Source organism: Gadus macrocephalus, chromosome 6 (genome assembly GCF_031168955.1).
Source record: "Gadus macrocephalus chromosome 6, ASM3116895v1".
Classification (NCBI taxonomy): Eukaryota; Metazoa; Chordata; class Actinopteri; order Gadiformes; family Gadidae; genus Gadus; species Gadus macrocephalus.
The window spans coordinates 7910898-7938233 of NC_082387.1; the positions used below are offsets into that span (position 1 = coordinate 7910898).

General features: G+C 43.8%; 1 protein-coding gene across 1 annotated transcript in view; it reads left to right on the forward strand.

Annotated features, from left to right (window-relative positions):
* The window catches only part of LOC132459082 (CUB and sushi domain-containing protein 3-like), a 255684-nt gene that overhangs the window by 22415 nt on the left and 205933 nt on the right, over positions 1-27336 (forward strand). The window contains exons 3-4 of the mRNA XM_060053457.1: positions 4611-4723; positions 14789-14983. Coding sequence (XP_059909440.1) covers positions 4611-4723; positions 14789-14983 — 308 coding nt within the window. The remainder of the gene's footprint in view (positions 1-4610; positions 4724-14788; positions 14984-27336) is intronic.

Sequence of the window (27336 nt, forward strand, 5' to 3'; positions counted from 1 at the left end):
AATAACACTGTAAAGGCCTTTGAAAGACTCCTCTGCCATACAGTGCATTGCGCTTTGTGCAAATTAAAAAAAGTTTGGTTGTGCAAACAAATTGCTTGTAGACAATTGTCCTATTGTCAATGTGGTTTGTTGTGTAGACTGTAGACATTTCAATATATATAACAATGTCAATGTAGGAATGTCGAAAATTCATGGTTGACCCAGAAATGGTTTCTGGATAAGCTAGTTCACACATTCCATCTTATCTCTCCCAATGCTCCCGAGCACGGCTGTATTTCACAGGAATTATATCCATTGGCTAAATTTGAGACCCATAAACCCTTGAGCCGCACTATGGCAAATCTGAGAAGTCTGTAGCCTTGAAGTATTCTAACTCTAGGTCTGCAACTGCTGTTGCCAAAGTCTGAATCCGATTCTTCAATGCTAGGCTGATTGTTAATAATTATAAGGCAAAAGTCAAGGTTTAAACAGGCATATTGTGACCCTGTCTACATGGTAAACCACATAAACATGAAGACTGAAAACAGTTTCTGTTTTTGGAAAGAAGCATGCATTGCATACACAAAAGTCATTCTCTTCAATAATATGATCTAACAAAAGGGAAATCCACACACTGCATTCTGACTGTGTTGCTTATTGTCTGAATGCCTAAAAAGTATTATCGTATACATTCTGTGTGCAGAAGTCCTGTTATGGAGACATGTCCAGCTATACTTTTGCTCCACCCACACCTGTACCAGGTTTTTTCAGTTTCACCTCTTGGTGTTACTCAATAGCAAATCCATCCTTAGCTGTCCATCTCTGATTTAAAAACACATTAAATTGAAAATGCACCATCACAATGAATTAGTCCTGACTGCTCTGTGGCAGGTGCTGGGGGAGCTGAAAGGAGAGTGGTCAGAGTTTGGTTCGGCCTTTCTTTGTTAAGCTATCCTGCCTAGGCTGAATGTTGAAGGAACTAAGGAGCACTTTATCGTCGCTTTGAGTGGGCTCCGTATTGCTATCACAGGGTTTTTGTTCAATTCTTTAGAGCCGAAAATTAGATTTCTCCCAGGGCTTGGGTGTTGCTTTCCTGTATAGTGGGGGCTTTGAGGTAGTTTGGAAACATGCTCAGCAGCAGAGTCTGATTGGGATATCATTTATCGACCGTTTTGTGTCCGAGAAGACAGATTCACAATATGCTGCTACTGCCAAAGCAGAACTGATGTTGTGTTCCTTTTCTCTATATTTTTGTCACAGTTTGGTCGGCAATCTCCTGTTCTCCCTCTTGGTTCAGAATAGCATTTGGTAAAACACAGCATGATCTTAAATTGGATCGCTGCCGATCTGTCGTTTTTCACAACAACGCTGGAAAAACGGATTGAATAATCTTCCGGCCTCTTCGGAAATATAGCGATGGAAGTCATATTTCCTTCCTTCTCCCTCCGTGCAGCTGTGTTGCCATAAAGCAATTCAACACAACCCCACTGGTGTTAGGATCACAAAGCCACAACGAGGATGGGAGCCATCCAGGCATGGGACCAGTCAACTGATATTAATTCACCGCTAGACAACCTGGAATAAAAATGGATGCGATAAGATCCCGCTAACAATGTAAAGTGAGGTCACCGGTGCCAAGTTAGAGCGGGGTCGGGAAGTCGGCATCACTTTACAACCTTGGGTACTGTTGCCACTGATCCCCAATACCGCCAAACTTGCAAACCAAGCAAGCAGTTGAACAGCGTTAACGTACAAGAAAAATATCTGCGTTTGTCAGCAGCGGCCTGACTTTATAATGACATAAGAAATGTGTTATTTGTATAAAATACTGCCAATACAACGGCGTAGCAGGAGAAGTGTTGTGGGGATGTTTAAAAACCATTGCGCCCACCCTATCTTGTTGCTTTTTTTATGGCATTGTCATTCCCTGGAGGTGTCATGATGAATTTCTTGGGAACAAACCAGAAAACAATGTGCTAGTTTTAGTAACTTTTTTTATTTCCCTTCCCACACACACACACACACACACACACACACACACACACACACACACACACACACACACACACACACACACACACACACACACACACACACACACACACACACACACACACATCTCAAACACACACACACACACACACACACACACATTCTCAAACACACACACACACACACACACACACACACATTCTCAAACACACACACACACACATTCTCAAACACACACACACACACACACACACACACACACACACACATTCTCAAACACACACACTCAACAAACCCCACTGCCCCTTCTGCCCCTCCTCCAGAAAATCTATTTCTCTTTCCCATTTTCACTTTACTTTAACCTTTTCCGTCGCAACATCAACTTACTTTTGCTCCCCGAAACATCTCTTCTGCCCCTCGCTGTCTGTGACGCTGCTGCTGTCTTAACAGCCATGCATCTTAAGGTGGTGGGTGCATCATGTTGGAAAAAAGAGGGCTGGGCGGGGTTGCTAATTACATTCTTTTTAATGCATTCCATGCCGCCACCATCACTGTTATTTGGTGTCATATTTTAACGACTGCAGTCCCCCCCTCTAGGCGGTTTGACCTCTCCTCTGTCTCTGTGTACACTGTTGGTCCGCTGCCACTAAGTGTTCTACAGCCACCAACTGCTCTAGTCAGCCCTAATTAGTTCCCCGGGGAACACCAACACCACACACTACCAGCGTTGGGGACTGGACGTTTTTGAGAGGCAGTGGTCACATGGTAGAGTATGTAGCGTCATGTATATATATGTACAAATTAAATTCTAGTATCAAACATCTCCCATCTGGGACTCAAAAAGTACATCTTATCTTATATATATATATATTCTTTTTTTTGCCTGTATATATCACTTTAAAATGAGACATGTGCATTCTTGCCCTTGGAGCAGCAATGAACACAGCGCGATTTGTTATGGCTTGACTAGGCAGCGATGGAATAAAGGCTTGAAATAATATGAGCCGTCTATGAAGAGATGGGGTAATACTGACCAGATTAATGTGTTCCTGTCCACCAGCATTTCTAGACTGTTCAGTGGTATGGCTAACCAGCAGAGAAATATATGGATAAAATTACCACCCCCTAATAAAATACGTTGCACAGCAACAAAATCCTGCTGATCAATTGCCTAACACCCATCTAGTGCGTTCCTATTATGACGTTAATCCAGCGATATGTTTCCCTTTTAATGTCAGATCTTTTGAAAAAAGATATGCATTAATAAAACAGCATGACATATATTCTTATTTAATGTACTAGACATTGTGACTGTGTTGTCGATGACTTAAGTTTAAGCAAACCAACAACAAGTTTCCTCAGATAACCATTCAATATTCTAGCATTCAAACGCTCCCATCTCAGACTTAAAAAGTACATCTTATCTTACGTCAGAGAATTTTTACTGTATTAGAAAAGCTGATCATCAGGGGCAAGTGCAAAGAGTGGCAATAACTTCTTGTGAAGTTAATGTCAAACCAGCAGGGTTTCGCCGTAGAAAACCACATTTTAAAAGTAGCTCTATCCAAGTTGTATCTTTTGTAGAAGATTTATCCCAAACTCTATTAGCTTGGAATTGACTGCTGGTGTTATCTCGGTATATAAAGTGCAGTCGCTGCAGCACAGGGTGTTTATTCACTGTGAAAAGAAGCAGAGTTCACTGTTGTGTTATTGGAATCTCTATTGAAGCTGTAAATACAGCCCCTTATTTCTCGCTACCATAAAGATGTTTTTTTTTTTTTTTTTCATTATTTTGTCTTTGCCCATGGGGTGATAGTCCTATACAGGATTCGGCTGTGCTCTCGTCTGGTAAATATTCAGCCTTTAGTGCGTTTTGTACAGCAGATAATATCAAAACGAGGCAATAGGATATCGATTTGCCTATTAAGTGGAAACCCCGACAGGAAGAGGGGTGCATCGGTGGCGCTGTTCACGGGATTACCGTTGCACCGCCTAGCTTCTGGGAGTCTAAAGGGTCGATAGAACTCTGGCTGAAATGGCTCAGAGGGAACGAGTCCGCCACACATCTTGTTTGCGACATCGTCAAGCCCATGGATTTGTTTAGATCTGCACCTAATTTGAAAGGGGAGCAATAAAGCCGTTTGTTACAATGCAGCTGACAGCCGTCAACAACACTCCCAACAATGGACGGGGTTGATGACTGTAAAGGCATCAACCCCGCGCCGTGTTATTGCTGAACACTGCGCTTTAACATTCTTCCGGCGTTTGGGAGCCGGTTTTTATGGAGACGGAGCGAAGGAGTAAACAAATTGAACGCGCTCAATGATGTTTGATATTACCCCCGCTTTCAGAAGTGCATCAAATCCAAGGTTACTGTTTTACCACTACCTTCAAGAGCCACATATTCATAAAAGAAGAATGAAGTGTGTGTGTGTGTGTGTGTGTGTGTGTGTGTGTGTGTGTGTGTGTGTTTGCTTGCGTGTGTGTTTGCTTGCGTGTGTGTTTGCTTGCGTGTGTGTGTGTGATGTGTGCGCACACGTTTGTGTGTCTGTAGGCGCACATTTGTGTGTGTGTGTGTGTGCATTTGTGCCTGACTAAGGGTGCTCTACTTAAGGGATTGTTTCTCCTCTCTTTCGCAGGTTAACAGGGTTTACTATTCCCGCTCCCGTAACCAGTACTGGATCCATCTTTTCGCTGAGACTTACCAGCGACTTTGCAGTAAGCGCTCACGGATTCAAGATCGCCTACCAAGGTAAGAGAGACACACGGCTCACACACTCTCTCTGTCGTGTGTGCTACTTTACATTTTCATTCTCAAGACAATGGCTTGTGTGCAATTTAAAATAAATGAGTAAAAGTTTAAGTGAGTTATCAAGACAGGCCTGGGTGAACCAAATCGTCGCAACTGTCATGATCCATTAGTGGGAATGTAGACATTTTCCTCTTTAGAGACGCTGTGTGATCCCGCCTGCTCTGCCTGATTTCCTCGAGGACTTCCACAGTTGAGTTATGAAAACATCGGGTACCCAAATAAGCAAATTAATTTCGCATTTTGCTAATAAACATTCCACCCCCACAAAGTCCTAGACCATTGCCCAACTCCAGAGGTGCGGTTGAGATAGCTCAGCAGCTGGCGATGGGAATTAGTTGAACTAATGGATTTGCAGAGATAGCTGTGCCGGAGCGGAGCAGCAGAATGCGTTGGGGAGGCAGTCTAAATATCCTCCGTCCCTCCGAGTAACCCTAACCCGCGCTCTCTCTCTCACAAACACAAACAAAAACATACACGCACACACGCCAACACGCTCTCTCTCTCACACAAACACACGCATACACACATTCTCAAAAACAACAAACACACACCCACCGACTCTCTCTCTCGCTCTCTCTCTCACACAAACACACACCCACACGCATACACACATTTACAAAAACAACAAACGCTCTCTCTCTCTCTCTCTCTCTCTCTCTCTCTCTCTCTCTCTCTCTCTCTCTCTCTCTCTCTCTCTCTCTCACCCACTTCTCCATTCCTCTAGATAGGGATGAGGCATATCTCTTTAGTACACCAGCCTGTCCTCTTTGTCTGCTGTGTAGGTCTTTATTTCTCACATCTGTTGTTATTATCATTTGTGTCTTATTGCATTCTGCCGATTATGTGTGCTTCGCTCCTCTAACACCTTCACCATGTTTCCCCCACAGCGATGAATAAAGTTCTAATCTTTCTTTTGATAAGTTAAGCTTGTTTTTCTGCTTCGGAATCTTTCTCCCTACGCCTAATCTTCCCTTACCGACGGGATTTGATTAGATTGCATTTGATATATATTATAATAATACCAATTATTACACACTAGCACACCCACACAAACATACATACAAACACATTGTAGCAAATAAATTGAATTAGCTAAGATATATTTCTGAGTTAACCCTGTGAGAGAATGTGTGGTTGAGAGGTTTACAAAAAAGTATAATTAGTATAATTATCACAATTAATGACCAGAAATTTGTTTCCTGTAACAAATGCAGTGGTACCGTTTCTAACTCAGAAGATACAATATCACAATTTCCATTGTTATGAACCAAGCACTTTTTAAATGTTCCAGTTAAATGGGCAGTGAATTGGACAAAATTGACTTTTGCAGTAAATTGACAATCAAGTTGGCTAAATAGCCACTATAAAACAACTCAGTGCAGACTAAACACTACACAAAGTATAATCCCTTCAGTTTTCATTGCCGAAAATCGGGCAACGAGTCTACGTAGTACAACGTTATTTGTTTGAAGCTATTTGTTAAACCTTGCTATTATTGGCTGAAGGAGATAATTTGTGGTATATTGTACCCGGCACTAGCTCAGGAGGTAGAGCGGGTTGGCTGGTAACCGCAAGGTTGCTAGTTCGATCCCCGGCTCCTCCTAGCGTGTGTCGAGGTGTCCCTGAGCAAGGCACCTAGCCCTAACTGCTCCCGACGAGCTGGCTGTCGCCTTGCATGGCTGACTCCGCTGTCGGTGTATGAATGTGTGTATGAATGGGTGATTGTGTGGCAATATTGTAAAGCACTTTGGGTGGACACTGGTTACACATAAAGCGCTATATAAATGCAGACCATTTACCATTTACCATATTTGCGATCGTTTTTGAACCTCTCACTAGACTTCAACTCAGAGGGTTACTTGCAGGGTCACTTTACTTTTCGTAATACTAGTTCATAAAAAAATCTTTAAAGGTATAATTCAAAGCAACATTCAGTGAATACATTCATCAAGTACCTGGGGGTTAGGCATCAAGCTCACGGCTAGCCCAGACGTATACTTGGTATCCAACCAAGCACCAGGATTCAAACCCTCCTACCACAAGACTATTCTGCCCCCCTAACAGCGCAGACTTGACGACTAATTAACAGTGCAGAATACATACTGTTAAACATCAATTATTACCATCTAATTTGCAATGTTTACCCCCCATAAATAATGCAAGCGTCTAATGAATGCGTGCCCATTCCTCACGAGGTGAGCTGGCTGAATAGTTTGCTGGCTAAATATCGGATAGTGATATGGATGGAATATAGATGAGGATTCATTGTACATCAGCGAGTGTGTCTGCAGGTTTTTGCGCATCGCTAACTCAGTTCAGGAACCAAGGCTATTTTACTGCGGTTAGATGGAAGTGACCACAGCGCTGCTCTGCATGAGGTGGGCTATATAGCCCAACCCCCAGGTTCCATAGGTAAAACAATCTGGTTGTCTCTTTCCTGGGTCATTTCCGCCTCAGAGACGTTAACTCTCATTTCCGGCTTCTAACTTTGGAGGAAATTACAATGGACAAATATTAGGTTATCCTGATTTTGAGCACGATAGTTTCCCAGCAGAGATGTTTCAACCTAATTTAAACCGATTTGGCTACATGCCCAGCCAAGGAAATCCTGTGAACAAAATAATTATTCTTGTAAAACACTGCCTGAATCTATACTCTAAGCCCCTTGTGTTAACGTATAAATAGTGTACACAAATGGGCAAATATTCATGCATGCGCTCAGGATTTTCTACTATATTTAATGAAGACTTTCCTGGATATATGAATATTATATGGAGTAGTATTCAAAATTGCTACTCGCCCTCTGTCCACTTTAATCCCCTGCCCAACGTCTCTGCATGGCACTGTTCATGACCTTGACCATGGCCTGCTCCCACCACAGGCTAGACCCAAGACCTTTCCGCTCCCGTCTCACTCTCTCGCTCTCTCTGTAAGTCTGTCTGTCTGTCTGTCTTCATGTGTGTGTCTCTCGGTCTCTCTCTGTCTGTCTGTCTGTCAGTCTGTCTCTCTTAATGTGTGTGTCTCTCGCTCTCTGTCTGTCTGTCTGTCTGTCTGTCTGTCTGTCTGTCTGTCTGTCTGCTGTCTGTCTGTCTGTCTGTCTGTCTGTCTGTCTGTCTCTCTTCATGTGTGTGTGTGTGTCTCTCTCTCCGTCTCTCTCCCTCCCTCCTTCTTTGTCCGTCTCATTTGGTCACGGATAGATCCACACGTGCCTCAGCTACGATCTGCTGTTGCTCACCAGAGAGGACAATATGGGGGGGGGGGGGGGGGTGTCATTATTATATTGGGACAAAATATCAACCGCCTCCATAGTACTCTCTTGGGGAGCCCAAGCTGGCCCGAGGGCCACACTTACGACGGCGCTATTGCACTTTACATTTGTAGTAAATTGTATTAATCTTCGCCTGAAGTCTGAATACGGCACCCACCAAAGCATACATTATTAAAAGGCTGGAAATATTAAAAGGCTAAGAGCAGTCCATAGTTTTATTTACTTAATTTACTTTAATTTGGGGCCGGTTGCTGTGTCTTCGTAACAAGCCCTCCTCCTGTTGCTGCACTAATTATCCTCCATTAGGATTCCCACCACCACTACTATCCATAGGGCCACTTCGGCCTGTCCGGCGGTCGGCACATAGCATCCAGTGACCCATACTACCGCACCGTTTTACAAACACCACCCGCCCTCATTCATTATGCATCTACGTGCGACACCAGCGGCGCCTGCAATGTTATTTTTTTGTTCATCCACGTGTGATGTTAAAACACCCATGGTGTGCAGCGTGGTGTATAATAAATATGTATCGCCCGTGCGTTCCCGTGACTCTGGGATGTGCGCGAGGCGTGTACCGACCCCTCTGAGCTGATTGGATCATGACTGCGGCTAAGTGGATTTGAGTCCGTATGCATAGGAAGGAGACGCTGAAGGACGCGCGGCCCAGATATAATCTAATTTCCCGGCCGGGTCCTGTCAATCTCCCGCCAAGTACGCGGGCACGCAGGGCAAACCGGAGCCCGGGTGTACGGTGCGTGTACACCGCGGCCCTGATTAGCGCGTCACCTTTGGGGGCCTTTTGACAGTTGGATCGGAATGACCTTAACCTACTCTGCTGCAGACTCCTCCAAGGACAAAACCTGTGTTTATTTACTAGGGAAATTAAGCAATGTAAAAGGTGATTTTTCCGTTCTAATGTCTTTGTGAGTGGTACAGTCGGTGAAAAAAATGCCTATGGATGAAGTTTGTGTATTCAATGCAAAAACCATTGCATTTGCACTCCAACGAATTGATAGGCTGTCCTGCAAACGTTTCATAACGTCTAAAACCAGCCCGGTCGCTGCTCTTGATGCAGTGCCTGTGTATGCGCGTGCATGTATTACACATACACGCGCGTGCACACGTGTCTACACTCAAGTCTAATTTGGGACAATGACATTTTTGACGGATCAAACGCCTTTCCCTCCCTGCGTCAAAAGCCCATCATCAAGGCAGCCAGACACTCAGCCAGACAGCCAGTCGTTCAGCCAGACAGCCAGTTGTTCAGCCAGACACCTCGCCACGCAGCAGGCGTGCGGGCAGAGAGGCAAGGGAGGCAGGCAGGGATGCTGTCTGCCCCGACGCAGACGGTTTCTGCCTGTGTGTCTGAGTGTGTGTGTGAAGGGGGAATGTGGGGAGGGGGGCTGGGGGGGTGCATGCATGTCTGCCTCTCTGTCAACCTTCCATCTTCTTCAAAGGGCCAGAGAGTCATTAAATATACAAGGGAGATAAATCGCCCGGCCCTTTCAGATATCTTGAAGATGCCTTATGTACTTCGATCATGTTGTTCAAGTCCTCCACTGCCATGAGGTGGCTACAGACCCCAATCGTAGACCCTCGTCGTAGTCCCCTTAATAAATAAAGGATAACAATTAGAGAATGCACACCAGGATGTCTTGATAAAGATACAAATCATGACACACCACCAAAGTTTGAAAGTAGGTCTTCATGTTGTTCGTTTCTTGACTTTAGTTTATATTTATGCAGCATTTTATTTCCAAAGCCATAAATCTCTTTAATTCCTCCCCCCCCAACACTCGCTTTGAATGTGTTGATTGCTTGTTAAATGTTTGTTGACGTCTATCATATTAATTAATTTAATTAAATCGATTAAATAATCGAGCTCAGAATGCTCTAAAGCTCGGTGTGTACTTGTAATTAGATATTGATATTGTTTAGCATCTTATTTTATTTTCCGTTTACCCGTGCAGGTGAGATTGCTGAATTAGCCTCATGATGTTGGAGAAAGATAACGGCAGCTGACAGCAACGCTGTGTATCAGCGCCGTGTGGATTCAGTGTACACCACTGTGTGTGTACACAACGGCAGTTCAATTGATTAGCTCCGCTGGCTCGGTTTGTTTGCAGGTTGTTAAGGAAGTTTAGCCGCAGCAGCTGGTTCCTTAACATTGACGGATATATGCAATTTGTTCAGGGTCCTCCTGACAGGCGTGGGTGTTAGGTCAGGGATGTCTGAGAATATGCATGCGTAACAGGCTAAATTCCCCTGGATTTCATGAAAGTCAGGAGCCCAATTTATTCTTGAGTGCACCGCGTTTCCTCGTTTTATGGTCAGTGTTTCCATCAAGAGACCTATGGCTACAGCGTCTATTGCCTTCCCCTGTTCCGGTTCAAGTTTCCCATTATGGCTTAGAGAAGGCCCGTCTAAAGCCTTCCACTTTGTGCAACAACACATATTTAGAATTTAATTCAATTCACACACCAAAGGGCAAAGACTCACAGTGTTAGTAGAATAATAGCCGTGATGCATCTATTACTTTTTAATTGATGACCTCGGGTGTGTTGGTCAAAGTGTTTGCTTGTTAGGCCTTTGTTTTTCTTCCCAAAGCTCTCTAGCCCGTGGTTTCAGAGGTGTTCTCTTATTTGTTTATGTTTAAGAGAGATGACTGCCAGCAAGGTCAAATAATGTATTTGTAAAACCAACAATCTCACACCATTAAAAAGGCAAAGAAAAACCCAAACCAAGTAGGGAGAGAATCCTTGAGGAAGAGGGATTTCTCCTTCCAGGGATGGCTAGGAATGGAAGTACCGATTGGGCCGACATGAGGATATGAGGATTAACGTTTGGAGAATAGAAGTACGTTTTAAAAGCACCAAACAACCTTTTCAGGCGAGTTATTGTGTGTGTTTTTCTCTAAACAACATTAATTGCAACCAATTTGCATTTATATACTTGCAACCAATGACAATTGCAATGAGAATATTACAATCAAATGATTTAGGAGGTGCTTTCATCCACAAAGACATTATTGTGATTTGGTATACATGTGATTAAGAAGCAGTTACGGGTTAAAGAGAGTCTTGGAGGAGAGAGGTAGGCTGGGGCCCTGATTGATGGAACCCAGTGCCTTTCAGCTGGGAGTCCAACACTCGAGGCAGTACTACGGTGAACCTCGTTAAAAAAAAAGTTTGTTGTTAATTATATATGACACGTCATGTTTTAATGGGTCCAATACCCTATCTTCATTTGGTCGCGATGGTTGTAAAAGCCGTGAAAATGATTGCCCTCGACTTTCTGCATATGCGTTTCGTTTGTTTCAATTCATCAGTATACAGTTACAATCCCAAAAGATAATACAACAATTATGTAGTTAAGTTAATGCTTAACAAACACTTTCAAATATAAGATGTAGGTGACTTTATCTCGCTGTTGCGGTTTGCCTTGAGGATATAGCCGTTGGCATTATTTACAATAACCACAGCTCTGTAGTGCTATCCTTTGATGGTATTTTGCTAGTATTGTACCCAACTCAAGTCTCATACAACCTCATCGCTATTTTAAGTTTTTATATACTGGTGAGGATGAAGAAAGGACGAGTCAGGTTTTGCAAGCAGGTCTTCACTACACTGCCACCATCATTTGAGATAAGGCCAGCATGTAATTAGTTTTTAGGGGATCATAGTTGGACGTGAGGCTGGCCTGTCAGATTGAAAACACAAAGCACAAAGAGCTGCCTTTCTCCTACGTTCGGCTCCGTTCCAATGCGGTTCCATTTTTTTCTCCGCAAATTCTTAATTGTTGTTATCGGCAACAGCTACAAAAACAACCAGAGTTTGTGCTCATTTGCCAGGTTTTTTTTTTTCTTCCATATAATGAATTTGTTTTGGCATTCTGCCTCTGTGTTCACACTAACACAGAAAAGGAGAGAATAAACAAAAGGGCGATGGTAGGCAGGTGTTAAATTACTGGCACCATCTTTCCTCTATTAGCACTGCCAATAATTATGCCAATAAGTATGTTAGCCAAATTATAATGAGGTTTATTAAAAAATAATAATGATCTATTGAAAAGGTCCACATGTGAAACTGATAAAACGCCACCTTCTTTGTATCTAGCCCTCGTCACACTGCTGTTGGAACATTATTAGTGGTGAACAATGTGTGGCATTGATATTGGAGCAGCCATTAGAATATATGTGACTGGTGGTTACAGCTTAGTCTCGGGAGGTCTTCAGTGTGCATGCCGCTTCAGATGTGGGTTTGGAGGGTGTAAATCATCAGAACCCGGATGACTGCATCAGTTTTATGCTCACGAGTCTTTCATGTTGAGTTTTTTCCCCGTTATTGTTGTAATGTATTGAATTGAATGAGAAAACAATGTCACAGAGTTCACTGCTTAACTTTTGGCAATCTCACCCCCACCCCTTGCCCACCAACCTCCCCTGGTCCCCAAGGGACACTAATGGCAGACAATTACTTCATTCATCTACGATAATGCAAAGCTGCATTCGAACATCTGCATGGGGATGTGGATCACTGAATGATTCCTGGAAATGAACATTTTAATATGTGACTTTGCAGCTCCCTCTGTTAGTGATAGCATGCTTCCAATCTCTCTCTCCCTCGTACCTCCCTCTCTCTCCTTCTCTTTGCCCCTCGTTCTAGCTCTCTTACACAGGCATGCGCGTACATAGAAGGAACACTGTTTTGGTTTCTCGGTTCGCTAGTCATTTGCCAAAATAATTAGCAGAGAAGCAGATGGCATTGTATCGAAATATAATAATTACACATGAGTGCATGATCGGGGAAAAGAAGGAGAGGCCTCCTGACAGCAGGAGGTTGTATATCCCTATTATAACGAAACAACACTGGACCTAATGAGACTCATTAGGTTGTATTAACAATCATCTGCCTGCCCCATTTCTAGTCCGTCCTTGATTGCCACGCCAACAGCCAGGATGTGTTGTTCTGGTTGACAGATGGACGGACGAATCAGGGAATCCGCTCAATGTGGTGATTCTCTGTGTTTCTGCTGCATTTACGACATTCGTGACCTGGGGTTTACCATTTTTCAGAGTCCTGGAGTTTTGTAGTTTTGTAGGATTGGCGCCTCAATGAATAGGATTGAAGTTGGTTTACTGCGCTCTTAATTGCCGTGTTGTTTTTCTTTCTTTTGAATTAATAAACGGTTAGCCTTGAGGATTTAAACTCCGAAGCTTGAGTGTGTTTGAGCGATGACCCTCGATGTACAAGTAAATATGTTTTGCTGTAATGTGTTTTCGATGTAATGACCTTGATGATGAAAGCAGACATCATAAGTGGTTATCATGGTGTTTTGATTACCAATATCCCCCGACTTGCAAACTCATCAGAGGACATCTGCATAAAATTGACAGTGACTCAAAGTTTATTCGATTACATCTTCAAATGAGAAAGGACCACTTGCATTTCCTTGGTATTATGAGGAGACGGAATAAGAACAACACATTGGAAATTGGTCTGGTTTGTCTACTGCATCGGGGGCAATGGGAAAAATTTGGAACCTGAAGGGGTTGAGGAATTGTTGTGATTTTATTTTTATTTTGCATCATTGCATGCAATTATTCGGTCAGCGTTTTAAAAAAAATTATGTATACATATTTAAACAAAAGTCTTGTAGAATTAAAATTGTCTGGACTGTGTGGAAATCGCTTAATACAATACATGTAAATGTGCTAAAACTGTGGTCACTTGCTGGCATTGTAGCGAGCGACGGGCCAGTGCCAGAGCCTGTTTGTTCCAGCTAGAAAAGTGAACAAACGGTGTTTAGTTCGGGGGATTTTCAGTATTCCGCTGTGTAAGAGAATAAACCAAATGGAAAGGACTATTGGGTTCTTTCTTTTCCGATGGTTGAAATTCTACCTTCACTTAGAACTTAGCTTGCACTAAAATCTTTATTCTGTGTAAAGTAAATAAAACCCAATACTGTAAAATGAGCAAAACATCTATTTGATGAAAGAGTTGGAAGGCTATTTTTTATCCTTTCGTGTTAGTGTGTTTTTATCCTGAGATGCACGATATCACAACAACATATCAACATATCACAAAACAATGATTAAAGGCAGGGTAGCCAATTTATTTTAAACCCCTTTTCTGACATATTTCTGGAAATTCTCTTTACATCCTATCATCAAATGCCTTAAAAAAAAATCTGGTATCTGTCATAGTCCTGTAATTAACCTGTCCAATCTTTTAATTTTGCCCGAATTAAATAGTTGAATGACGAGCCTTCCACAAGGCTAAGCAGACCTTTTGCTAAAGCTAGCAAGCTAGTCATGTGTTTTGGGGAGTGTCTTTGGAGGGAGGCCTGAATGGAGGGGTGGATTTCTTTCAGTTGGATACTTTCAAAACAAGCTTAGTCTATCTGGTGACTCAAAATACCAACCCTACCTTTATTATCGATTTTTATTTTCTCTGTTTCTGGGAGTAGGGGGGTACTTAACATGTACTTCATAAACTGGACCATTTAATCTATTCTGAAGTGAGAAGCACTCAAAGGCTTTGTCAAAACAAAAAAGATTTCATTGTTCAACCATCTATTTGAACGTAAAACCTAAGGTACGCTACACTTTTGATTTCAACACTCTGTAAAACATTGATTATAACAGCGTTCGGCAGCCAGCCATGAGGGTCTGTCTAACCATGTGGACGGATGGAGCTGACATGTGTGGTGCGTTCTCCTTTGTTTTCCCCCAGAGTTGCGCAGCAGCGCGTGCGGAAACCCAGGTGTTCCGCCCAAGGGCATCCTGAACGGGACGCAGTTCAATGTCGGAGACAAGATCCGCTACCGCTGCGTCACTGGCTACGTGCTGGACGGCCACTCGCTCCTCACCTGCGTCTCCAACACGGCCGGGGTCTCCGTCTGGGACTTCCCGGTCCCCATCTGCAGAGGTACAGCTGCTCGTCCATCATGTCTCCCATCTTGCAGCATGGCGGCGGCCGCCCTATACTACAATGTCTGGCTGCAGCCTGTAGGACGTGGACATCCACATCCAACTGCTACGTTATAATCGTCATAGGTTTTATGTCAGAGATGATGTGAGTAAATTATGTCCCTTTTTAAACATCGATATAGAGCGACATTTTTCATGATCAATTATTTTCACTGTACCTTGAGTGACGCCAGTGGGCGTGGCAAGTGGATGGGAGTGAGTGACATAGCAGTTCGATGTGGATGTCCATGTCTTACAGGCTACAGCCAAACCCTACTCGCCCTATACTCAAAACAAAGCAGCCGATCAATATCTTTTATGTCGTCCGCTTCTTTTGAAATCGAATCCATGTACTTGTGTAACATTCTCAAAAGGTCACCCTTTTTGTGGCCATTTGGGTGCTGGCTTTGAATGGCCACATCATGTGCCCATGCAGGAAGGTAATTCTAGTGTAGCATGTGTATTGTATTCGAGTGTACCATGTTGGCAATTTCCATCACTCAGATGCAAATTGCTTTCACCTGGTGCTGAGGTGCATCAGGCGCTGAGCACCACTAACAGAGGGGGGGGGGGCTGTTCTGGCATCAGCTCTTAAAACGTTTGCCCTTCACAAGTTCGCAAGTTCAACTGTTGAACCGACGGTAGGCGGAGTTCGTGCGAGTAATGTACCCTGAATGTTGTCAGGCAAAGAGGGACAACTTAATCGAAGGCTGCAAAGGATTGTTATAATAATCAAATGGTACACAATTGAAACGACTGGACGTTTATGTTTTCTATGCATCGGCCATTTTGTATTTGTTCACATTGTGGCACAGGCTTTGTGCAGTGAAGGAATGGGCTTGCGTGTTCAGTGTTTACTCAATGTACTGCCCCGCCGTGCCCGTCATTAAATACAGCTATCCAGAAAATGTACCACCGTCAAATTAAAACACGTTAATTTTTCAGATGTGAGTGCTGTTCCAAATCGAGTACTCCGTGGTGCACTAACCGGAAATTACGATCACGACTGCCGCCGCGGCTCCTCCCCCGCAATAAACATCCCACTTTGAACGGTGAACTCTTTACGCCTAGCAGGTATAAAAAGCTATAAAAACTACAAAATGACTATTAATGCAGGCTATGTGGAAAATGCGCCGACTTTGGCTCAGCCTCTTCCGCTACGTAGCTAATATGGCTGCGGTTGAGTACGGAAAGTGTCCTTTGATCCACACTTCACGATTAGCCCGTTTTGAGTACGACATCCGGGTCCTTGAAGTATACTTCTTTTCGCCGGATCTGAATTGGAACGTACTACGTACTCAAAATTTGGCTAGTAAGTACGGATAGTACGGGTATTGGAACAGTGTAATTTGAGAAATGCATCCCTGCCGGCGATTTTCATTGGATTAGGAAATTATGGGCGGGACTATTTTGTCCCGCCCACGGACGCTCTGGCATCTACGGATACGAATACTTTTGCTACACATTTACCACCTAGACGTGGTGCAAAATAACCTGCAAAAAAAACCACAGCTGAGACTTGCAGGAGCAGATTCGAGCAGTTGTAAAATGGATTTGTGCTCGCTCATTAAAATGCTGAATTAACATAGCGTTCTTTATCATTTCATTTGTGAGGAAATTTTTCACAGATGTGCAACTTCTGATGCATTAGTTCAAATTTGGGTTTACGAATGCACACCTTTTGGGCATGTTCTCAGATTATGAAACACGGGTGTGCGAATGTGTTTTGCACCAACTGCGCTGCAATAATTGTAGCAAAAGGATTTGTGCACCTGTAACACAGATTTGCGTACTCGTGGACCCTATTTTATGTTTACAATGGTATAAAAAATATTTACGACTACAAATGTACTGTTACACATTTGTGACTTTAGAGTACACATGCAAAATAAATATATACGACTTCAAATTGACTGTGACTTTAGTGTACGCATTCAAATTCTGCAGTTACAGGTGCTAAAGACTTTTGCTACAATAATACCTTCATAGGTAGTAGTCCGGTGACTTGTCAAGCCCAGCGTCTTCCGTTGCTAAGCGACGTCACCGTCTTTGCGAACAAATTATTTCTCTGCTGATCAACACTAAGAATGCTGGTAACGAATAAATTGTAAAAAGACACATCATGTGAAGTTTTTCGTTTTGGCAAGTAGCCGTGTAATAAGCGGGATAATGTATAGAATGTCGCCGGTCATTGTCGAAAATAAGCCCCTTCAGGGCGAAGCAAGACACCTTCGCTGCGCGCCTGTGTTATTTTTGAAAACGGAGGGGGGGAAATATTTGTTTCTATAAATACCCTGCTACGCATAAACGTGGCCTCAAAGAGCACCAGAATGGATGTGGCTCAATTAGCCACAGCTGCGAACTATCACGGCTAACAAGCCAGACAGGAGCCTGTGAATCTTTTAAAACATGTTTAAAAACAGTGAAGATGCCATTCACATCTTCACAGTATTGTGGCGAGCAGCGCGGGAAGGACGAGACGGGAGCCCAGGTTTAAATGGCGGCGCAACTCTCGTGCCTCAGAAAAAAAAAAACCTTTTCCCCAAACATTATGAATACCCAGACTCCCCGGGGGGTAGGAGTCGCCACAGTATGATTCGGGCTTCTGTCCAATTTGCTGTGGTTTGTCTTGATTTCAATAATTATTTATATTTTTAATCAGACAAATGCTTCTACAGTCTGTTTATCGATGCAGGCTTTGTCGGATGTGAATACCGTGTCATCTACACAGAGACCAGCCACGGTTTGATTTCAGAGATGTATCGTAATAACTAAGGTATTTTATTGAAGTCTATATTATAGTAAATATAGACCGAAATGTTCAGTCAAAGGGACGCAAATATACGTCGTCATATTGGGAAAAGTGTTTTTTTTTGTAGAGGCGGCTGGTTTATAGAGACGGTTGTGGGAAACCCTATGAGCAAATTCATTATTTTCCCACATTTGAACCACACAAAGGAGACACAAAATGAGGCATCATTGAGCCGCATGTAGCCTATGCAGTGCTGATGATGATCAAATATGTGCTTTCTCTTATTAAGTCACTTTACTCTACATTTTCTCTTTATGACTCCTACATTTAGTCTTAATAGACATTCATGAGATAATGTAGCCTGGGAACCAGAGGAATCTGGTTTTGAATAATAAATGTTATTTGCCTTGGCAAATGTGTCAGGCCTCCCTCCCTTTCTAGGAGATTTCCAGCAGATCAGCCAATCAAATCTATTCATCAAATATGGGGCAGGTTTTATACAATAACTGTACAGAGATTCGGGCTAGGGACCACCTTTCAGGCATTTTCATAAACAACCAAGATGGATGTCGCTGATGTGTAAAACGGCTCGTTGCTCTGATTGGTGGAGGTCTATCTTACTGTGTCCAGAGGCATTTTGGTCTGCGCACGTTTATGACACCCTTCAAAATTGAATTAACGAATTGGCCGGGCGATGGTCAGGCTAGCGCTAATGCTACTTACTGTATTGTTATGTGTTGTTTTTTCTTCTATAGCTGATCACCAATTTGTGGTCAGTATTTCTCTACAGTATATCGCTAATGACACTCTAACAATGGCTGAGTGCAGTAGGTTGCTACAACAATAACGGATGGATTATGTGACCCTGAGAGAATGCTTGACTTGTACAGTGCGGCATGCAGCCAGCCCCTCTTGATGTAATTGTACACAATGTTCTTGAACTTTTAGGAAGCCGTGTGGATTATAGAATCGCGCTGCTTTTATGGTGCCCAGACCTTTTCAAACTACAAGTACAACAAACTACATATTTTTGTGGAACCAAACAATTATGATGCTCTTATGTTGTGGTAATGTCTGTTCCTGCACTTATTCACCGAACGACCAAGCGACTAGCCGCCATGTACGTGACTTTTTGAGTATATTTTCCTTTTGATACATTTGCGTTAAGGTTTCCACACAAGAAGGCATGTTTATGGTTAACCGGTCAGCACCCCATCACCGATTTAAAATGTTTTGCCTGTCTATATATGTATGCATATATACATATGCATGTCAATTATGGCCTCATTGCACTCCTGATCATCCCTGGAAGGAGGGATTCCCCCACACTGCGTTCCTCATGATTTTTTCCTTGCTAATGAAGAGAATGTACCTGTATTTAAGGGCTATACAAATACAATTGAATTGAATTGAAGGCAGACTGCGCTTCGTTCACACTTCTCCGTCATGGCCCGCTCCTGCCTCAATCCGTTTGTGTGGGGCGCCTTTGGTGGCTCACAGAAGCATCACAGGCTCCATCAGATTTTTTGGGAGCGGTGTTTGGGAATGCTCTCTTGGCGCTCGCCAGAAGCAGCCATCCGTCGGAGGCCTCGGTGAGCTGCTGCTGCTGCTGCTGCTGCTGCTGCTGCCCCCTTCGCTGCTCCTGTTCTCTCCAAACCCGTGGCCTGCTTCTCCGCGCAGCCAGATGGTCCTTTGATCTGCTTTCCCTCAGAGAACCTGCCCATTCTTTTGATAAGCGACCTGCTCTCCAATGTGCTCTCCACAGGCAGACTCCGTACCTCTTGCTAAGCCTGTGACGGCGCTGAAGACAGACACACAGCACACACTTCTTTCATACACCCCTGGCCCTCGCTGGCTCACTGGTAACCCAGTTACCTGTGGCTCCCATCCAGATTTTCACACACATTTGATTCAAGCTATGGATTTAGCACCGATGGTACGTACCCGGTTATTCTACCACAAGGGCATTTTTTGTAGCTTTGTTTATTTTAAAAAAAACAATTTGAAAGAGATTCACAGAATTTTCTGTGCAATGAATTGGCATTTTCTAAGCCAATTTCTTGGACAATGAGCAATGTCCATCCAGACATTTTCGATATATACTATTTATTAGGGTATATATAAACTGAGGATATAAGACAATATTAGAACCTTGCTTGCTATGGTGTCAAGATCCTACTGAGATGTACTGCTTCCGTTTCAACTGACCTGTGAGGTTTGGAAAGGCATCGTAAAGTAGGCTAAAGATGGAGAAGGTTCCGGAAGATACAGAAAACAAGGACAGTCAGGGGAAAAGAGTGTGAGGTTGTTGAAACGGAGAAGAAGCGAAAGAGATAATATAGAGATGGATGGATAGAGGGAGTTAATTAGAGACGATGAAGCCCATTCTAATCACAGCTCTGCGTCATCAGATTCTCCTCAAGTACCCTCCATCTCCTCACTGTCTCTGGACAGTCATGTATCTATAGGTGGTTTGACAATGAGCAAGGGGGCTTAGGAAACGTGAGCATAGGAAGAATATCAAGTAGGGAATGATCCAGAGTTACCAACAGTGATGTATAGTTGCTACTTTCATCTATGAAGTTATTGGCTTTTTATCAATTTAATCAGATGAAATGAAAATATTCCTGCTCGGCTCTTGGAGCATAAGGTTTTCTCGTTGGCACTTATAAATACCATAATGATGTTTGATAAAAGTGTCCTGGCTAGCTTATTAGCCGGTGTGATCAAGCTGTGGAGATGGATTTACCATGAGGGATACAACTATTCACTGTCTCAGTGGCCTCTTGCCAGTGGCATAAAAAGGTTTTAGACTTGGCTTGGAAGGGTTATCACCACCTGGCCAAAGTAGGGGCTAACTGTTGGCAACCTGACCTGTGGTGTGTTTTGATTCTTTTTTATTATTATTAATTTGTCGATTTTTCTCTCTCACCCTGCTATCAAATTGATTCCATTTCCAACACGACTACATAATTGTAATGCTTTTTTAACTGACATTTCGTACAACCTACTATGCCATTATAATACAATAAAACCATTCATCATGACAGTTAACAACCAAAATAAAGTTTTGCGGATGTGCCCTTTTCCTGAACGAGTGCTATAGGGCAACGTCTCCCCTGTGGGAACTATATGAAAGATGCGTTCAACCGGCAAATCCCCGGGATGGGAGCCTTGTCTGACGCAATATTAATTGTATGTCTGCAACTGTGCAGAAGTTCAGACATCAAATTATTACCACTGCTATCAATTATAAACCTTTCCTTACCCTGGGTAAATCTACTCAACGTATTTGAGGCGTCGCGCTAGCGTGGGGGATTATGACAAAGGAGAGAAACTTTGAGTTTGTGTTACAGATTCCGCGTTGATTCCTTCCGTCGTCGTCAGGGCGAATCCAAGTCAAAAGACTTGAGTGTCGTCTATCTGATCAAAGTCAAGGGTAGGCAGCTTTAATCCCTCCTCAAGTAGCATTATGCTGCTGACGCTAGCGATGTAAATGAGCCGTGCTAATCCATACCATCATTTTCCCCCCACTTTTTTCTCTCTCTCATCTTTTGGCTTTTGAAAGAGACAAATCCCATTCTCTTCAAATCAATCGCACACTTTAATGATTATCTTCAAAACGCGCAGACAACCACTCACTGCCTCGCCCTTTCTTATCATGTGACATAACCGCTTTGGAAGACCCGACGATGGATGCTTTAGCGCCTGCCAACGAGGTGCTGGAGACCGGTTTATTGAGACTGAGCGCATGGGTCAATGGGACACGGCGGTATCGTGTACACCAGGGATGCAACCTCAGACCACCACACCTATGAGTCATCCATCCGTCGTGATACAGTCCTCCGAAGCCTTCCGACCACAGTGAGTGTTCTTGGCTGGAGGATTTTCGTGCATAGGTGGTTCTGTAGAGACACTGTATGGGAACCGGCCTGTCTTGGCACGTCTGCGGTGCACCATAATGTATCCATCTGTCAGGCCCTTATTCTCCTTGGGCGTTGTGGCTGGCTGCCGCCTGCAGAAGGCAACAGTAACATTGAGTTATGAGGGATCTCTTCAGCGTCAATCAGAGTATTGGGAATCCCTGCCCCATCGCAAGGAATGTTGGGGTTTCATAATGATGAATTTTACAGTGTAAAAATTATTAACTTCAAACGTTATTCAACTGTTATTTATTGGGATGAACTGTAGATTTAGTGGTGTCATTTGAATTATTTGACTTTTACTTTGCTAAAGTGCTAAACTCTGCGGAATCAAACCGATAAATGGTGATGTTGATTCTGAGAGCATCATAATTAAAAGTATTGAAATGCGAATAAATGCAAAAAATGTTTTGTTGTATCAACCCAACAAATACCTACAACCCTTTTTTGGGTTGTAGGTATTTGACATAGTTTTGACATAGTCTAATATTTGACATAGTCTAATATTTGCTCCCACTCCAGCTCCTGTCCGTTGTAGAGTCACAGATTCCGATGCCATTCATAGAGCAGACATAGTTCAGAACACTTGGTGGGGTTAAGACCTGTCTGAGCCATGTTCCTCGCCCGTCTCTAAGAATAGTTTGTTTCTGGCTGACATTCCTCCAGGGAGAAAAAACGTACCTTAATGCGGCCCGGCTATGACAGACCTCAAGGGAACTTTCCTGATACTGACATTTGGAATAATTGTTAGCAGGAGGCCGCGGTTACTTATTTCCAGTCATTCCTATCATCATCCTGCCCTGATAAAGACACTGTTTTCCTCTTGCCAGCCAGTGTTATGTGTCTAGAAAAGGGTTATTTCCCCACACATCGTCCTCCAAAAACACTTTAAAACATTGGGGCTGCCGGAGTGCATAAAAAACATCAAATTACGCCGGCGTCGTCTTTTAAAATATGCATTCTCTCTGAGGTCTTATAATGCGTGAGTTTGTGCTCTTTCAGCCAGTGCCTTGCTGTTTCTCATGAACAAGATGGCAGGTTTGGTTTGGGCTGCAGTTGACCACTACCAGATGAAGTAATTCAGCCCATAAAACCTCCACCTTGTGTCGGTCAGGCAAAGACTCTGAGCTTATAGAGGTTTGTACCGTAGCAGCATATGATTTCCGTGATCCCATGAAACCATGCCCGTAGCCAGCTATGAGGTCACCGAGGACTGGACCAAGGACCAAGGTCAACGGTTGAGAGCTTCTCCGCGATGAGTAAACGCTTAATGCAGTTACGATTTGTTACTTTTTGTCCGTCGCGTGTGACATTTCTTGGTGCGTGCTCGAGCTGAGCAGCCCCCCCGCCCCTAACCAAACTGAACCCCAATAATTGAAGCCGCAGATATTGTGTCTTCTCTGCATGTAATGTTTTCTGCATTTTCCTACTCGATTACTTTCAGGGAGTACGCTTTAATTGCTTTCATGTGGAAAGTTGTCTTGCTTTAACTTGTCACAACAAGATATCCTTACATATCAGATGCCAGAATGAAAAGGAGCTTATAAATTAGGGGCCATGTGTTGTACAAAAACACATTTGTCTTCGGTTTTAATGCACTCTGGTTGGCTTTGTCTGCGTCCATTGATATTGTCTATTGTGTCAGTCGTAAAGTGCCTCGATTAATTACTTAAAACGGAGACTACTTACGTTCTCTGCCGAAGCTGTCCTTGGTTTAGGTGTCTCTTCATTTGTATTTAGGGGGTTTATCACTTTGTACAGAGGCAGCCAATTATACACTTCCTAAACCAATTATGTTAAAAGGTGTTATTTTGATGTCACTAATCTCGTTGGCCTTATACGTTTGAACTCAAACTAATGAGACAGTCCAGTTAATCATTGCTTGCATATGAATATTTATAAATACACAAATGGCATGTGCATGGAAAATATCCCATTTCTAAACGTGTTGCATTTCTTTGGTTTGTTCAATAAGAAAACTCCTTTTGCATTATCATTATTTTCCGAGTCGTTTTGGTCTGTGGCGGTTTAACACTTGGGGGGCCATCCCTTTTCGGGTGGTCTCTGGCCACTGGGGGGGGGGGTTAGAGGTCAAAGCCCATCAGTGTCAGCATCGAGTCACGGTACGCCTGACAATTAGCCGGGGCGTTAGCGACACGTAGCCCCATGGTCGCTGTCACCACTGTTGCCATGTTGCCCCGTAGCCCCGGCTCGGTGAGTGACGGCTGGTGTAACGGAGAGCTGCTGATGCTGGCCATTTCATGGTTTGTTGGTCCGTTCTTGGCTGAGGCCAAAGCAGGGTCTCGCGTTGTCGCAGACCATGATTGATCGTCGTAAAACTCATAAGATATATATTTGATCAAGCCTCAGCGGTGAGTTATTTTGAACAACACCATGTATTACGTTTTGATGTTTTGCCAACAAACACTGCTGTCGAGGGAACGTCTGTCTTAATTTGTGTGTAGTCGTAGCTGTGTGTGGGTGTGTGTCTGTGTCTGTCTCTGTGTGTGTGCTCAGATGAAAGTACCTGGACCATCAAACACCCTCTTTGAAAGCGAGGAAGCAATAAAGACCAAGCTCTCACAGATGTGCATGAATTGAGTGCATGGGGTGTATTGTGTGCATTTGCGTTTCTGCGACTCTGCGTGTCTACCAATATGTATTTTTTGTTTGGCGTTGTGCGTGTACCAATATGTATTATTGTGCTCCTGAAACATTGTAATAAGCCACTCTTGCCTTTGTGTGACAACAATGGACACGGCGTGGTGATGAATGTACTTATTGTACATTGTTGTGGGTCTTGCCTGGACACGGTGTTGTGTAGCCCCTTTTTTTCCGCTTTTGCTTTCTCTCCCTCGCCTCTGCCTTGGCTCCCGTTTTGTTCCCTCCTTATTTGCTCTTATTCTCTGTGATTCCCTCTGCATCATAATGTCTGTATTTACAATCCAGGCGGCGTACAACCGCCGGAGTGTCACTGATAGAATGCAAACACATCACTGTCTCCACCAAATCACTCTGTGGTGCATTACCAGCATTGATTAGAAAAAGGTCACGATGGTCTGTGTAATTGAGTAATGGAACACATCCATGTGTGTGTTTATAGGAAAGGGCAAATGCAAAGTTAATCCATAAGCTTTATGAATGACTTCTTTCCTTTATGATTTGATTAACTTCGACGCATTGACATGACCCCATCCGGAACAAGGAAGATGAGAGATGGGTCATGATGGAGCACGTGAGGTGGATACCTTTTTCGACGTCCAACCGGATTGCTAATTAATCCTGCTAGCGCTCAAAGGTCATGTTTGACACCCAAGAATCACTGGGGGGTTGGAGGGGTGTCCAAGGTAAGGGTCGCCACCCCAGCTGGAGAGAGGGCTAGACGAACCATAACAGCCAAGGGACTTCTGGGTCGACGAGGGGGCACTGGGAAGGCAGTGGGGGTACCACCATAATTTCCCAGTTGCCTTTGTCAAGAGTGCAGTGTCTTGGACGTGAATGTTTTTCTTACATAACAGGGTAAGAACTCAAATGATTACCTGAATCGATTGGATTCCGATTTTCAAGGTCTCGATTACAAAGGTTCCGATATTGATTTGGCTAGGGGATACGTTGCAGGGTGGTAATGTTGGATTGTTGTAGAGTTTTATTGCAGTTGGCTGGTTTAAACTGTGCACATGGCTTATCCATGTGCCTCACCCAGCCCCGTCAGTCTGACCCGGGCCAGGTGAGGCTGCCTAAACCAGCTATCCTCAAGTGGTACTCACTGCAGACAGAGCCAAAGCAGCAGAGTTGACAGAGTCCAGCTCCACCACCCTGGACCTAGTCCAGCTGATAGGGTTGACACTAGCCAATCAACCCAGTTATGGGTTGGGTTATGGTAAGGTTTATAGGATAAGGTAGTGGTTAGTTTTAGACTATAAAGTGTCTTGGGAACAGGGAGGTCTGTTCCCTTGTGCTACCAAGTTGTATGAATGAGTTGGGGAGGGGCTGGACCTAGAGGTTGAGCAAGACTAGGTTGAGCTCCACCCATTGGCTCTGCAGTGAGCAGCCTCTCACCATCATCCACACACACTCCACAATGACCAACACACTACAGCAGTCGACCAAAACGTAAGGTGATTTTGCCAGAGGCTGGCTGCACGAGTCTCACAAGGTTAAGGCTTCAAGCTTCAAGCATCCAGGGGAAAGGTCACATATTGAAAGATTGGATCTTTGTGCCTTGTAGCGACCCCGTTTTGAATCCCACCTGTGGTCCTCTGCTACACGTCATTCTCTCTCTGCCTCAACACACTTCCCTGTCTCTCTGCAATGTCCTCTTCCCCAAAAAAATCTTATTACAAAAGGATACAAAAATCTATCCTGGGATTGAATTAATCCATATTGGTTGAATAAAAATTCACATATCTTTTCGGACTCACCACCATTCTCAACCATTTTACTTAATTTTTTTCTGTATGTTTTAAAGACATAATCCATATTTAGGTTTAGTTTCTTTGCACATTCCCAGTTAATTTACTCTCTCTCTTCATTCCTATCTTTTGTTTCGTTTATTCATAACGGCGCGTTGCTGCTATTTGTTCCTCCCTCTCAAACCCATTTACCACAGCCCTCCTCCCCTCTCCCGACGGCCACTCTCTGGGCCCCTAACCAGGGCTCCGGTATCGACTCTGAAGGTTAAACGAGCGATACGGCAGTCTCCGGTCTCCGAGGAGCTTCTTTAATTAGGGACCATAACCAATTAAAGAACCTCGCTGAGCATTATCTCTCAGTGTCCACTGAAGAGCCCTCCCAAGACCTCCGGGGGAGTGTGTGAGTTGCTGGTAGAATTTATAATAACTAATTGTTGTCAGAGGACACGAAGAATATGAAGTTTTGCTATTTAGGACGTGTCTCGTAGTATGAATGTACCGGCGTAATTTCCTTTGGTATGTTCCTTTTCTGTCCTTTCAAAGGCGATTGTTAGTTTAATATGATTTATATTCCAGTCCCCAACATGGTTTAGTTACAATTTGTCCAGCAGCATCTCTTGTTCTCCGGGCGCTGGGGTTCTGCTGGGCTCATTACCCTCGCATTGTGCATGTGCTCCCATTAAAAGACAAGGATTGAGCTAACATGCAACTGCACAGCCGCTCTCCCCTGCCCTGCCCTCCCTTTCATCCTCCTTCTGAATGTATCCACCTCTTCGTTACCTTGACCAATCATGTGATGCAGACATTTCAAGTGGGGGTGGGGAGTGTAGGGGTGGGGGTAGGGGTGGGGGCAGCTCTGACAGCCCTGGAGTGGGTAGCTGAGCCATCAAAGGTTTTAAATGGGCAGCGGCCTCAGTGTCACATATTAGCCTTAAATGATCCCAGAGCTGTGAAAGCTTGACTGTCATTTAGATTCTTTGAAAACACATGCCAAAGAGAGGGAGGGAGGGAGGGAGGGAGGGAGGGAGGGAGGGGGGAGGGAGATTAAGTATCCAAGGGGGATTTGAAGAAAATCATCTAAAGGTAGATGGGTGGGGGGTTGCGGGCGAGATAGAATGTGGGAGAGCGGTCTAATAGAGATGCCTTTGGGCTTGTGTGCATTGAATATCGGCTCTTGTGCCACTGACTAATTTAAGGGGAAAAATAGATCGGAAAACAATTCTGA